This window comes from Lynx rufus, unplaced genomic scaffold (genome assembly GCF_022079265.1).
Source record: "Lynx rufus isolate CCGP_SWC_20201006 ecotype Redwood Valley unplaced genomic scaffold, mLynRuf1.p SCAF_7, whole genome shotgun sequence".
Classification (NCBI taxonomy): Eukaryota; Metazoa; Chordata; class Mammalia; order Carnivora; family Felidae; genus Lynx; species Lynx rufus.
In genome coordinates, this window is record NW_025814889.1 from 5,839,494 (window position 1) to 5,854,130 (window position 14,637).

Genomic DNA, 14,637 nt, shown 5'->3' on the forward strand with positions numbered 1-14,637 from the left:
TGTGTCTCCCTCTCTCTCTCTTGCCCTCTCTCTTTCAAAAAATGAGTAAACATTTCAAAAAATTTAAAAAAATTAAAATTATAATTTTAAATACCTTGGAAGATTCTTAGATTATTTATTCTATTTCTTATGTTTATACAAGCATAAAACATGGAAGTTTAGCAAGAGTAAGAGGCTCATATTTCACGAATAGAAAGAATTGACAATATTTAAACCAGATTACTTCCATTCTGGTTAAGTAGTGGCAGGGTCTGACAACACGTTTGATACAAATGTCCCTGACATGATACCTTATTTTCCACATCCCTAATAGTGGCCAGGCGAGAAACCTATTGGTAGATAATGAGCAGGGGGCATATGGATGGAGACCTCTCCCCTAGGAATCCACCCAAGTCCTAGGCTACATTTTATGACTAAAGTCTTCTCTACAGTGGTCCACAGGTCTGTTTTATGGCAACTCCAAATTCCCAGATAAAGAGCATTCCCCGTAACTCTAAAAACTTCCACAGATGAGACATAATACTTTGCCTAATACTTTAAGGTTAGGTCATGTAAGTTTTTTTATTTGGAACTGAGCTATAAATAATTGGGTTTGGTGAATGAGGGGTTGAATTCAGGGTCACTGAGGCAACTGCCATTTTCCACAAGTTCTGATATAAGCAGATCTATTTACAACTTGTGACTGGCGGAGTAGGTGGTTTGTCAGTAAGATTTGACTCATTTCTATTTTGGTCCAGATGAAATGCAATAAAGTATAAAATTACTTTTGAATTCAGGCAATGGAAGTGAGTTATTCTGGGAACCCTACTGTATTACTGTAAAAAATTATATGTACACACACACACACACACTGTCTGAGCATCAAACTAGAATACTGTAAATTTTTTTAAAGGTCAGAAGGTACTAGAAATAAGTTGACTCCCTTGGTCCTTTCTCTGATTTTCTTTATCCTCTAACCATTTTGGTCATTACAAGAGAGCAACTGTGTAAAAGCTCAGAATTTCTTGAATTCTTCTGGCATTTATGGTTTGTTTTTTTTTCTGAAGTAAGTTGTTCCTCTGTTTAAGTTTATTTATTTTTGAGAGTGAGAGAGAACATGAGCAGGGGAGGGGCAGAGAGAGGAGAGAGAGAGAATCCCAAGCAGGCTCCACGCTGCTAGTGCAGAGCCTGACACAGGGCTTGATCCCATGGACCATGAGATCATGACCTGAGCCGAAATCAAGAGCGAGATGGTAACTGACAGAGCCCCAATGAATGAGGATTTTAAAAGAGAATGGAGTGATTTGTGTGTGGAGAGCAATGAACAACTTGTTTCCCTGTAGAGTAGAAAACTATTGATGCTTCCATTAAAGAGGGTGTGGGAGGCATGACATTATCTTTTTATTTTTAAAAAAAAAATTTTTAATGTTTATTCATTTTTGAAAGACAGAGAGAGACGGAGCACAAGCAGGAGTGGGGCAGAGAGAGAGGGGGACACAGAATCTGAAGCAGGCTCCAGGCTCTGAGCTGTCAGCACAGAGCCCGACGCGGGGCTTGAACTCATAAGCCGTGGATGAAGTCGGACGCTCAACCGACTGAGCCATCCAGGCGCCCCGACATGACATTATCTTAAACTTTATCCAAGACTGAATGCTGTGTCCTCCCCCAATTGCTTTCTCTTCCCATATCCCCCACTCCTACCACTCCTATTATCATTTTCCTACTCTACTTATTTTAATAAATATGGTCAATGTTTTCCCCTTCATTCAACTCTCATTTTTAAAGAAGTATAAAGCACTTCAACCATGCACTTATAATGGGCATACCCTTTCATCTAAACTGCCGTGAAATCTTATTTTCTTTTGGGCTCTTTATTTCATTCCTATAACGATGCCCCTAGACCAGATTCTCATCACCTCCCCACTGAAAAAATGAAATTGTGTAGGCTCTCTCCCTATCCAGTCTATCTCCTTTTACAGATCTGTCCCACATTCTGACACAAGCAATTTCCCCCAAATACTTTCAACATAACATGGCCTGCTTGCTATGGGACTGTGACTCCTTGTTGGTGACTTTCCTAGGTCTGCACACTCCTCTTGCCTGATTCAAGTCCTCCAAGATCTACCTTGGATTCTTCATTCTGATTTTTTAGCAAGGGCCTCTGATCTGTCCAGACTGGTCTTCCCACAGTTCTGCAATGCATTAATATTTGTGCTTAAACCTGCATGTTTTCCTTCTAGAAAGCAATCCCTCTTCTTTGCAAATTCAACTCTGCCTATCTTTCAATGTCCACTCCTATGGAATTTTCTGGAATGAAGGCAACCCATACTGACCTCATGCTTAATCAGTATTTATGTGGCCTAGGACTAAATTCTTCTCTAATTGTTCAGTCTCTACCACCTCTTTGATCTAGGCTTAAGCTCTTGAGTATGAGAACTCGTGTCTTGGTTTTTTGAATCCTTCCGAAAACTATTTTTTTTTATATATAATAATAAACATTCTTCCAATGGAATGACATTGTATACTTCTGGTCATCAATAAGGAATTTCCTAGTTGGGTTATTCCTTAATAGTGTTTGCTAAAAATCGAGCTTTGGGATATATAAAAATTTAGAAATGGAGTCTCAGTGTGGGTCTAGGTATAAAAAATTTTAAATATGACAAAATTTTACTCTTAAAAAAACCCTTCCTGGACTTGAGTAATCACAATCTGTGAAATATCATTGTTTTCACCTTATCTGAATATTCTCTCTCATTCTTTTTTTAAATCTTTAAAAAAAATTTTTAATGTTTATTTATTTTTGAGAGAGAAAGAGAGAGACAGAACATGAGCAGGGGAGGGGCAGAGAGAGAGGGAGACACAGAATCAGAAGCAGGCTCTAGGCTCTGAGCTGTTAACACAGAGCCCGATGCGGGGCTCAAACTCACAAACTGTGAGATCATGACCTGAGCTGAAGTCAGATGTTTAACCGACCGAGCCACCCAGGTGCCCCATATTCTCTCTCATTCTAACAGAACATTGAAGTTCTATAGCCATAGGATGAGTAACCATGAACTGTTTCTCAAAGCAGCAGTCTTTAAATCATTTACCCAAAATACTCGGCATTCTCATAGAAGACTTCTTTCAGTTTATGTTAGATCATGTTTTGAACTAATGGGAAGAACACACTTCCTCTACCTGAGGGAACTGAACACCATTGGAATTATCATTTGGGCCAGCACTTTCACTTTTTAGGCAGGCCTGGTTATTCAGCTTCCTACAACCACTCTGTATCATTTGGCCAACTCAGAAAGAGTCCAATGCCAAGTATTATGTTTCTAGAGCCTCTACAAGATAAAAGAAGAAAAGTTCAGATTGTATTGCTGCCTCTTTAGGAATCCACTTCTTTACCAAAAAAAAAAAAAAAAAAGGATTATGGAAAATTTTGAATCCATACCAAAGTTGAGCAAATACCGTAATCAATTTCCCAGCGCTGGTCATCCAGCTTCAATAATTACAAGTCCATGACCACCACTCTTTTTCAATATACCCTATCTACTATCCATACCTGCATACCAACGGGTTGTTTTGAAGCAAATTCCTGGTATGATATTATCTATAAGTATTTTGGTATGTACGTTAAAGATGAGTACCTGTTTTAAGAAATAAAACCATAATACCATCGTCGCGCCTAAAAAACGTATAACAATGTCTCAATATCACCAAATGTCTGGTGAGGGTTCAAGTTTCCCTGATTATCTCATCCTATATATATTTTTAATGTATTTGCTTGAATCTGGAGCCAGAGACATTGTATATGTTAAGCCCAGAGCCAGAAAGCACCATAAATCTACACTGAAACTTGTTTCTTGGTAGTAAAACTAATTCAGGAAAAAATAAAATCAATTTGTAATCCGTAAGTACACAGATCCACCCTGAGGTTTAGGGTTTTATGAGTAGCAGCATTTGATTTATTTACACAGACCTTTGGTGACAGTACAAATGCAACAGAAGGAAGAGACAGGCTGTCACAGTTACCAAGCATGAGGGCTCGGAAATGTAAACTCTCTGATCCACGTCTGTGTGTCACGTGGGAATGAAACTCTTTAGCTTTCCTTCCTTCCTGTTTCTAAAAGGATTTGAGGTGATGAACGTGAAGCATTATTATTTTGCTACTAGCATTATGGAAAATACTTACGAGTGTCCCATTTATTTTGTATTTTACTGAGATTGTGATTGCCTAGTTTATCTGTCTATCGATCGATTGATCTATCTATAAATGTTTATTTACTTATTTTGAAGGGAGAGCCAGAGAGAAGGGGAGAGAGAATCCAAAGCAGGATTCTCTTGAGCCCCAATGCCAGGCTCAATCCCACGAACCGTGAGATCATGACCTGATCAAAAATCAAGAGTCAGATGCTTAACTGAGCCAGCCAGGTATCCCTGATTTATTAATTTATACACAATGTATATACACATAGTGACACATAAACAGAGCCTTTTATATTTATGTTACATTCCCAAACTGAAATAAAGACAGACTATAAAAGCACTGAGCACCGAGTTCACACCTTTTGGAAACTAACGCTATATGTGTTTTACAATTCTATGTGTATCTGGCCCAGATAGTATATTTTCAACTAATATTTGAGCACCACTGAAAACTTTTAAGAAAACTCACTGTGTTTCCTTTTCTCCCAATTCTCTTCTGTATTATTGCAAAAGTCAAATAAATTGCATGTGAGGAAAAGGCCCACGCCCTCCGCACCCCCAAAGGAGAAGACAAAATATCACTTGCCACTCATTTCCAGAAAGTATCTTGCATTCATTAGCATTCGGCCCTCAGGTTTTAGCTCTAACTGATGGAGAGAGAGAGAGAAAAAAAAGAAATATCAGTCAGAATGTGAAATAATCAGGAATTTAATGACATAGTAACTGGCGAGTGTAGTGATGGCCAGAGATTTCCAATGTAGAGCCCGAGCAACACCTTCTTCTTTCGTTTTACTCATATAGGTCATCATCAGAGTAACACAGCCTCCGTGGATACAGCCTTTCTCTCATTAAAACACCCCAGAAACTCATTAATTTTGCTTGGAGATCCAAATTTCCAATAGGAACCAACACAGTTCTCAGTTTCTATTTGATTTTCTTGCCCCGTACTGCTTCCTATCTGTACACTTGCCGTAGGGCAGATTCAGATCGCCACCATGATAAAAGAATCAGAGACACCAGGGCCAGCTAATTGGGGGAGCAGTAGGTCTTTTGGAAGGAAAGATGGATCCTGCCTTGAGGGTGCCTACTCAGTGTCCCTAGGTTAACCAGGGCATTAAGTGGAAACAGTGTTTTCCTTTCGGTAGGAGCGACTGTTTCCTTGGGAAAGTGCTGGATAATCTACCAAGGGAAACTTCAACTAGATGAGTCTAAGAATGGATAAAAATGCATATTTTAATATCGTCATGTAGAAGAGACCAGAACAGAGTGACATTAAAGGGATGATGCAGGATATCATGTGATGTGACGTGGGGGAAAATGACAAATCCAAGAAAACTTGAGTACTATTGCTCACATCTGAAGCCACTGCACTAGGTCGTTAGTATACGGAAAAGACTCAGAAGGTGAGCTGAAGGTCAATATTGGTCATTGCATCCATGGGTTAACCAGAATCACTGAGAAATAGTAAGAAATGTGTGGCTGAACCCAGGACTGAATTGAACCGCGGTTAAATAATTTACTGGCTGTGTGACCTCGTGCGTGTCACTGAGCCTTTCAAGATCTCTGCAAAGCTGACATAATAATGAGAGTTACGTCACAGCATCATAACTATTTGAATTTTATGAGAACGTAAGCATTTATTGCTTGGTCAACTATAAATCTTCACGCAAGCTTAAAACAGATCAGTGAGAACAGAAGTGCTTTTAACATCAAGTATATACACCTTGTCCTCCGGTTTGTGATGTAAGTAATAAAGATGCTGGCAAAAAGGCACCAGGAAGAGCAAGAAATAAGGGGCTCGTTCCCAAGTGAAGTGGGGACAGTTGGTCCCAGGTGACCACCAAGTTTTGGGAATTAGTGATGGCGGAGGAAGTTGAACCAGTTGGCTGCTGGAAAACCAGTAGCCATAGGAAGTCCTGTTTGCACCATGCCTTTGAGAGTGAACCACACAAACAGGTGAAACCTTGGGAAAGCGGACGGTAAGTCTGAGTGCGGTGCGGAGAAACTGGACGGAGTCTGGGGAGGTGAAGGGGCAACTTTCAGACAATAGATATTTTTTAAGTAGAGACATTTTTAAGGAAGTGGATTTCAACAGAGCGAGGGGAAAATCTAAGCCCAAAGCACCCTGTTGGCGTTTAAACACTATAAGTGAAAGCAAACTGAGAAATGACCTTGAAACAAAGAGCTGGACAATGTAAAAAGGTTGCTAGATAAATGAGGATCTGAGGGCCACCAAGTGCTTGTGTCTAAATAACCTTAGAATGCAAAAGTGAAAAGTCTGACAAGAATAAAACCAGGAACAGCCAAGGCAAGAAGGCAAATGCAACTTTAAGATCTAGATATAATCGAAAAGCAACCTTCTCATCAGCGAAGTCTAAATAAGTAATTTAAAAATTAGTTGTCCTTTCGTTACCTGAAAAGGAAATCAAATAGCATGCTATTTAAAAAAATTGGGGATTTGGTGACTTTAAAAAATGAGGCAGGGGGTGCCTAGGTGGCTCAGTCGGTCGAGCATCCAACTTTGGCTCAGGTCATGATCTCGCGGTCCGTGAGTTCGAGCCCCGCGTCAGGCTCTGTGCTGACAGCTTGGGGCCTGGAGCCTGCTTCAGATTCTGTGCCTCCCTCTCTCTCTGCCCCAACCCACTCGTATTCTGTCTCTGTCTCTCTCAAAAATAAATAAACATTAAAAAAACTTTTTTTTAAATGAGGCAGAAGGCAGAAAATAAATGGGAATGAGCAGAATATGGAGGGAGACTTGGTCGAATGAATGTCTTCTCCCAGCCGAGCTAAATACTGCCCTGCCTTAAGCTACAAACAGTCTCAGGGTCTCACATTCTCTGGTTTGTGTAAATCCTTTCATGCCAACTCACACATCTGTGACGTCATTAGATGATTTTGCCTCTTCTTACCTGCCTCCGTAGTCCCTCAAGAGGAGATCTGTTTCCATGATCCTTTCTCCAAGTGGACACGGAATTCCTCCAACAGATATTGCTGGACTACCTTTTCTAAACATACGTAAGCATGGGAACTTAAAAAAAATCTTGGTATATGTCTATCTTCAAAGATTACTTTAGTGTCACCAGCAAAGATGTGTATGAATATATATTCTTCTAAAAAGTACTGATTTTTTTTTTTAAAAATTTTTTTTTTCCACGTTTATTTATTTTTGGGACAGAGAGAGACAGAGTATGAACGGGGGAGGGGCAGAGAGAGGGAGACACAGAATCGGAAACAGGCTCCAGGCTCTGAGCCATCAGCCCAGAGCCTGACGCGGGGCTCGAACTCACGGACCGTGAGATCGTGACCTGGCTGAAGTCGGACGCTTAACCGACTGCGCCACCCAGGCGCCCCAAAAGTACTGATTTTTTTGAGGTCACATGTAGAACACTGACACAAAAATCTAGTTGGTATGTTTCTAGCATTCCCATTTTGAAACCAGTGACTTCAAAACCTTCTGGGTGGAGTTCTTAAAAATCTGAGCTACAGGAAATAAGAAGCAGAAAGATAAGATTCTCTCCTTTTGCATAAATAATAAAGCATTTGAAAACATTTTCTGGGATTCAGGTAATTTAAAATCAGTATTTACCGGTGGGTTTTTTTTCATCATTTTGTAGACCCAAGAAATTTTCATTGGAGTTTTTTTATGCATCCATATTTTACTCTTTTCTTTAACATTTCTAAGCATTTGCTACCCAAGCAGTTATAAGCTAAGTTTTCCAAAACTTGCGGTAACATGGATTGTTTATGACGTACTTTTTACTGCAGAGTGAGCCTTACAAGTGAATAGGGAATTTTTTTTAGGGCTAAAAAAATTGATAGGGCTAGGCAAAGTATGGAGAGGGCAGACAAAATATCACATGGGTCTTTGCTGTTCCTCTCATCTATCTGTATGTTTCTCTAATCTTCGAAGGTATCAAGAGATCACACAGATATGATACCTCCATAAATAGGCAGCAGTTAGGTTCCCAAGTTAAGGGGGATCTGTGATATTTCTGAGCTTACTTTTGCACTTATAAATCAATAAGTGTTCTTCACAGCCTAAGAGACCTTCTTCACCTTAACATAGGAATCAAGATAGAGTGTGTTGATAAGTTTTATAGTCCACAACGAATAGTCACTGTCGTTAGCAGAGAATCTGTTTTCTCAAGGCTAGCGTGTCATAAATTCAGGATGACACTGGAACTACGCTCTTGTCTTTGGTGAATGTGGTGCTGACCACTGAATGGTGCGACCTTTCAAAGAAGCCTGCGGCCTGGATACTTACCCATATCTCCGCCTTGCCGTTGTTCTTCCTGCATCGCTCAGCCAGAGAGGAGAGCTCGACAGTAGTTTCGGATATTAGGTCCACGTTCTTGCCCTTCACAATGATCTGCATGACTCTTCCCTTGTTGATGTGGGCATCGAAAGTGCTGTCCCAGGGTGGGTACATAGTTGGCTTTTTCTGGATATACATTTGCCCATTCTCTGGGAACAGAAAGATATGTTCTCGTTACTCCTTTAGCCAACTCTGGGAAATAATTCCACTTGACGTTGGCACCCATTCTCTCTGTTCTCTAGGATCTATAATTCCCGTTGGAAGGTCAAAAACAACACACACAACACTAGAGACAGGATGAGACAGTCCCAAGGTCTACATGCAAGGTAATGTATTGAAACTTTAAAGTCAATCTAGTAATTTAGACAACAAAAATTGGATCATGTCTTGGACTAGCAGTGTTCTTTCTCTATTCAACAGTTAGTTTCTTCACTTTGAGGGTGAACACCTGAGCAAATAAAAAGACATCAGGGCCTCGGCTTGATGTATTTGGGAGGGTAGAGTGACCTAGGTCCCATTCTCTACATGTTATATACTTTTATGCCTTTGGGGGTCTTCCTTTGTTAATCCGCAAAGGGTGGACACACTAATTAATTTCACTGTCATCTGGTAAAAAAAAAACGACAACTGCTGTGTGTTTATCTGAAAGACTCTGTGGCAAAATTTAAGGTTTATGGTGAGTGCTTCTTTAAAAAGATATTTAGAAGTTTTCTATTTGACATACATGCACTATGAGGTAAAACTTTTGTTCTATTCCATTCTTTATTTTTTTGGGGGGAAGAGAAAGAGTGTGGTGGGAGGGGCGGAGAGAGAAGGAGAAAGAGAGAATCCCAGGCAGGCTCCACACTGTCAGCGTGGAGCCCGATGCAGGGCTCGAACCCACAAACCGTGAGATCATGACCTGAGTCGACATCAAGAGTTGGACGCCTAACCAAATTGGCCACCCAGGTGCCCCAAGATAAAACCTTCAGAACATAAGGAGCCATTATTTGCTTCTCTAACTCTCAGGAAAGGATACATTTTACATGTATCATGCACCCTAAGCAAAAACTAACAGGTGACTCAGAGAGGCGGTGGTCTTAATCCATGGGGTCAGGGAAGCAGGGTATAGACCTACAGGTGAGGAAAGGCAGGCAGCCAGGAGACCCGGACGTGGTTGCTGAGAACCGTGGTCAGGGTGACAAAGAGTAAATAAAACCTTCCCAGAACCACCAAGGTGACTGGGAAAGAGTTTGCTGGTGGAATTAAGTAGTGTTGGTATAGCTTTCATCCCCACTGGATTTTCTACAGTATTTATACTTTAATCATTTCAAAAGCAGCAAACTGCAGCTGTATCTGAACCTCGGTTTCTTGTGATAAACAGCACACTACGTGGCAGATTTAAATGCAGTCATGTTGGTAAAGCAAAAGGGAAAAATCCATCTAAGCACGGAAACAAAGCAGTTCTGACTCCCGATAGCCCCTTCTCTCTCACGCACAATGCCAAAGCGGGACACACGCCTAGCATTTGCTAAATGATTTGAGAAGTATACAAGCACTTGAATAAGTGGAAACTTCTAATTCTAGATAAACCTGGCTATGAAAGGGATAAACTCTGACAACGGTGAGGGTGGAAGAGGAAGGGGAAGATTTTTTTGGCTTGCTTAAAAAAAAATTTAACCAGAGATGGGACTTTTGAAAAATGCCAATGGCAATTCCATAACGACCGGAGTAACATTTTGCTTCTACGGACTGGAAGCCCTTCTTTCTCAGAACTCCTTAGCTACAACCATTCTCCATGCCCTGCATGGGACAGAGATACGTGCACAATGGCGCTTCTCATGCTCTCTCACTAGGTTTGTAAGCACCCAAAAAGAGGACCAGAGCTCAGGATCCTCTCTATTTATGGTACGTTTTTATCATTTTCAAAGGCTCCCAGAATGACAACACTCTGCCCTGTTGACTCATTATGGAAAATGCAGCCTAACACCCTCAAGATTGATAGGGTTTTAAAAATTGGTGCAGCCACTATGGAAAACAGTATGGAGGGCTCTCAAAGCTTAAAAATAGAATTATCATATGATCCAGTATTTCCACTGCCGGGTATTTACCCAAAGAGAACAAAACCACCAGTTTGAAAAGATACATGCACCCCTATGTTTATTAATGCAGCATTATTTATATAATAGCCAAGATACGGAAATGACCTAAGAGTCCACCAATAGATGAATGGATAAGGAAGATCTACGTGCAATGGAATATTACACAGCCATAAAAAGGATGAGCTCGTGCCATTTGTAACAACATAGACAATCTAGAGGGTGGTAGGCTCTAGAGAGAAAGAGAAATACTATACAATTTTACTCATATGTGGAATATTTTTTAAAAAAAAACAAATGAATATATAAACAAAAAGCAGAATCAGGCCTATAAATAGGGGGCACCGATGGTTTCTAGAGGGGTGGAGTGGGGTGGGGGATGGGCAAAATGGGTAAAGGAGAAAGGGAAGTCTAGGCTTCCATTTCTGGAATAAGTCACGAGGATAAAAGGTACAGCACGGGGAGTATAGTCAGTGGTACTGTAATAGTGTCCTAGGCCGACAGATGGCAGTTACCCTGGTGGTGAGCATAGCAGAAGTATAGATTTGTCGAATCACTACAGTGAACACCTGAAACTAGCAAGACATTTGAGCGTCAACGACACTCAAATGAAAAAATCTAAAAAACCCAAACCCCATAAATTGTACAAAAATAATATTTGAATTGTGACGGGCAGAGTGATTTCTCGTCAGAACAAAACCAAAGACAAAATGAAAAACCAAACTCTCCAGATGCCACAGGCTAACCTTTTGGAAAAAACGAAGTTGTCGTCTTTTCTGACAAGGTCTCTTGATCCCCATGGCCGATCCGACCACGTTCAAAGGCAAGGCCAAAAGAAGAGATGAAAAAGAGTCTCTCAGGAGGCAAATGTCAGTGAGGCCCGTGCTTAGAGAGAACGAGCTCCCGGAGACCCATTAAGTGGAAAGCGGCTTTGAGAAACTCAGACATTCTACACTTCAAAGGTTTCTGTGACATTTGAAAGGTTTTAGATCCGGAGCAAGTGCCATTCTCACTTGCAACTAAACAGGAGAGGAATCCGGGCAGAAGGGAAATCAGGATGATTTGGACCTTCTCCTCAGCTTGGTGCACACTCCCCGTGGCTGCAAGGGTGGAGTCCGTCACGAAGGGAGGTCTCTAAGGGAGGGAAAGGCCAGCCTGGTGGGATTTGGAAACCCACGATTTTGAGCTGGAAACAGCTCATTGGAGGTTCTCAGCTGCCGAATTGGGTTCCTCCTGCATCCACAAACGCCACTCCCTGAGACGCCTTTTCAGTACCACCCCATAGGAAATAACACACACTTCTCTGTCCCCAAGTCTCTCTCCCCCCACTTCGCCCTGCTTCGGTTTTCTGCCCAGCACTCCTCATCATTATTCCTTATATTCTAGTTTGTTCCATACCTCTCTCCCTCTGCTAGAGTAGAAGCTCTAAAGGAAAGGCATTTTTCTGCCCACTGGACACTAGGCACTCCATAAATACGTTCTGTGTGACCCACCCGGGATGGCTCCCCTCAATAACCATCTTTAGAGTTCATTGTAAGATTGTGCAGACTTAATCTATCTGTATTCACTGGAAATAACCGGGGTTAGCAGTGCAGGTGCCATGTTCGACTTGAGCTCACCAGTAGATTTTATCACCCCCATTAAGTCCTCACATCACGTCTTCAACCCATTTCTCCTTTTCTTTGTTCCTTTCGCATATGTGAGAAAATGGTGCAGTGAAATGGACTACGAGGGAGGAGACCTGGGTCTCCCCCTGAGTCGGTCACTAATCTCATACGCCCTTGAGGAAGTGCTTGGCTTGGCTGGCCATCAGTTTCCTGAACTGTAAAATTAGTGACAGGCTAAAGTCCTTCACACAAGGACTTTCCTCCTCCCCCACCTCGAATACCCACTCAAGCTTACCTGATTCAACATATTCTTTGACCAGCACAGCACAGTAAGGGTTAACAGCCTCTCCCTGACATGGCTGGCAGGACCCACAGTCGAAGTTGGACAAACCAATGCGAAGAAACGGTGACATGGTTGCTCCCTGCAAAGTGACAAAGACACATGCTGTTGGGGGCTGTAAAATATGTTATTTTGGGTGTCCCATTCCCACTTAAACAGCGCTTTATCACTGACAGCTCAGAGGCTCAAATGGCTCAAGGATCCATTTAAGCAAATACTTTTACTTCCCCTTCTGCAAAGGACATTATTGGGCTCACCCCAAACCCTAGACTGACTAGCCAAGGAAAGAGGCTTCCCGACGTCTGCATTACTCAACCTTGTCAGTTAGAACTATAATTCCACTCCTAATTTAAGGGGGTTACACTTAATAGTTGCAGAAACAGGCAAGAAAAATTTCCAACATTTTATTTCTTCTGTTAAGCAAGCAGGTACCCAAGAAACAACCCACAATAATAAGAAAATGAGTTTAGAAAGGGTGAGTCTATTTTAGTCACAAAAATATGACACCACAAAATTCTTACGTGGGCTATTTATGTGTGTGATGCACTTGGCTCTGAGCATTTAGCAGCTGAACTCTATTTACTTCAGACATTTCAAAAAGGTCTACTTTCTTCGCGGTCATATATGCGTGTGTATATGTACATATATGCACATGTATATACCTCCATATAAAATAAGCCTTTGAACATTCCAAAGCACTTAAAAAAATCCCAAATCATTGCCCACCATAAAAGAATGCCTTATCATCTAAGGATAAATGACAAAAGCCAAATTACCAATAATTATGCATACCTAGGGATATGAGGGGAAAGCCATCATAATGTTGGCGAACAAATTCCAGGATTCTAGTCTGGTTCTTCGTCTGCTATTCCTTCATGTCCTTGTTTGGACACTTACCTCAAGTAACCACCCCTTGCCCCCACTTTTCTTTCTTTTACCTACTTTTCCATGAGGTCCCATTAATCTGAAACTACCATCTGGTATTCAGTGGAAAAGTTACGTCTTTGCTTCTTCTCTCTTCTTGAACTGTTCTCTCCTCAGTCTCTTAAGTAAGCCAAAGATAAGAACAATGAAGCATTAGCTGTCCTTTCTACCTTTGTAGAAAGAAAGACAAGTCCTCAGAATGATAGGACCCCACATGTGAGCGGCAATGGCATAATCCCAAATCTGGCAGGGCCATTCAAGACTGCTGGTTCTCTGAAGTGCTGGGTGGTCTTTGAGTGTTTTCTGAACCTACAGAGAGAGATTAGGGGCTCTTGACAACTGCTGTGAACTTCATGGATTCTAAGAAAGTCTCAATCGCCCACAATTTAGCAGGGTTTAACTAAAGGACACGGTTGTAAAATCATCATATTTTTCAGGTGTCCTTAGTCTCTGAAATACATTCCATATAAGTCACACTGTTGAAACGGTCACCAGATGACTTCTAGATGTGTCTTCAGGGGCCCCCTTCACCCTCTGACAGCCTCTGAGGTTAGTATTCTTGGACGGGAGCCAGGCTAATGACTGACAGCTCTCTGGAGAAAACTTCCTTGACAACAGCCCCTTTCCTGGGTCACGTAGGTCTTCTGGACAAATCTATACTTTTCTGCACTAATAGGAAAGATCGCCAAGAGTGTCCTCATTTACAAGTGTTTACCATACGTGGACCCTCTGAAGATTTCCTCAACACGAGTAAAGTTAAGTAATTAATTCTGAGTCTGGAGGGATCACTGACTCATAAAGCCTGAGTTACAACCACTGTGACCTTTAGTGACGGATGTGTCACTTTGCTATTTCCAGGCTGGGCTCAGAATTCACAGCAGCAACTCAACATGCACCTGGAAAAGTCTGTCCGGGGAGCAGACAGAAACCTCTAGGGTGATGAGGGTTTCCGGATGCAGTAGGGGAGGGAATCATAGCGGAACCCCCTTCTCCTCCAGCACGCCCTGCTTAGCTGATTTCCTAGCCCACCAGCCACCCAGATTTGCTAGCTCTAGCCCCTCACCCATGAGCATCTTGGCATTTTACCCCAGGCATGCATCTGTTTGCTGGCCAGGCCACTGCCTCACTTTTTAAAGGTCTAGTCACAGGGACAGGACCTGACATTTTCACATCTAGAAGACAGAACGGGCATCTGTGTGCTGA

General features: G+C 41.7%; 1 protein-coding gene across 3 annotated transcripts in view; it reads right to left on the reverse strand.

The window, feature by feature from the left end:
* PRKCQ (protein kinase C theta) overlaps nt 1-14,637 on the reverse strand; it is a 187,617-nt gene that overhangs the window by 121,066 nt on the left and 51,914 nt on the right. The window contains exons 1-4 of one of the 3 annotated variants that reach the window (XM_047064850.1): nt 13,303-13,487; nt 12,466-12,592; nt 8,435-8,634; nt 4,757-4,817 (exon numbers count right to left, since the gene is read on the reverse strand). In XM_047064850.1, coding sequence (XP_046920806.1) covers nt 4,757-4,817; nt 8,435-8,634; nt 12,466-12,583 — 379 coding nt within the window. In that variant the 5' untranslated portion in view covers nt 12,584-12,592; nt 13,303-13,487. Of the gene's footprint in view, nt 1-4,756; nt 4,818-8,434; nt 8,635-12,465; nt 12,593-13,302; nt 13,488-14,637 lie in introns of those variants that run through there. The other 2 variants (XM_047064849.1, XM_047064851.1) reach the window with 2 other exon arrangements.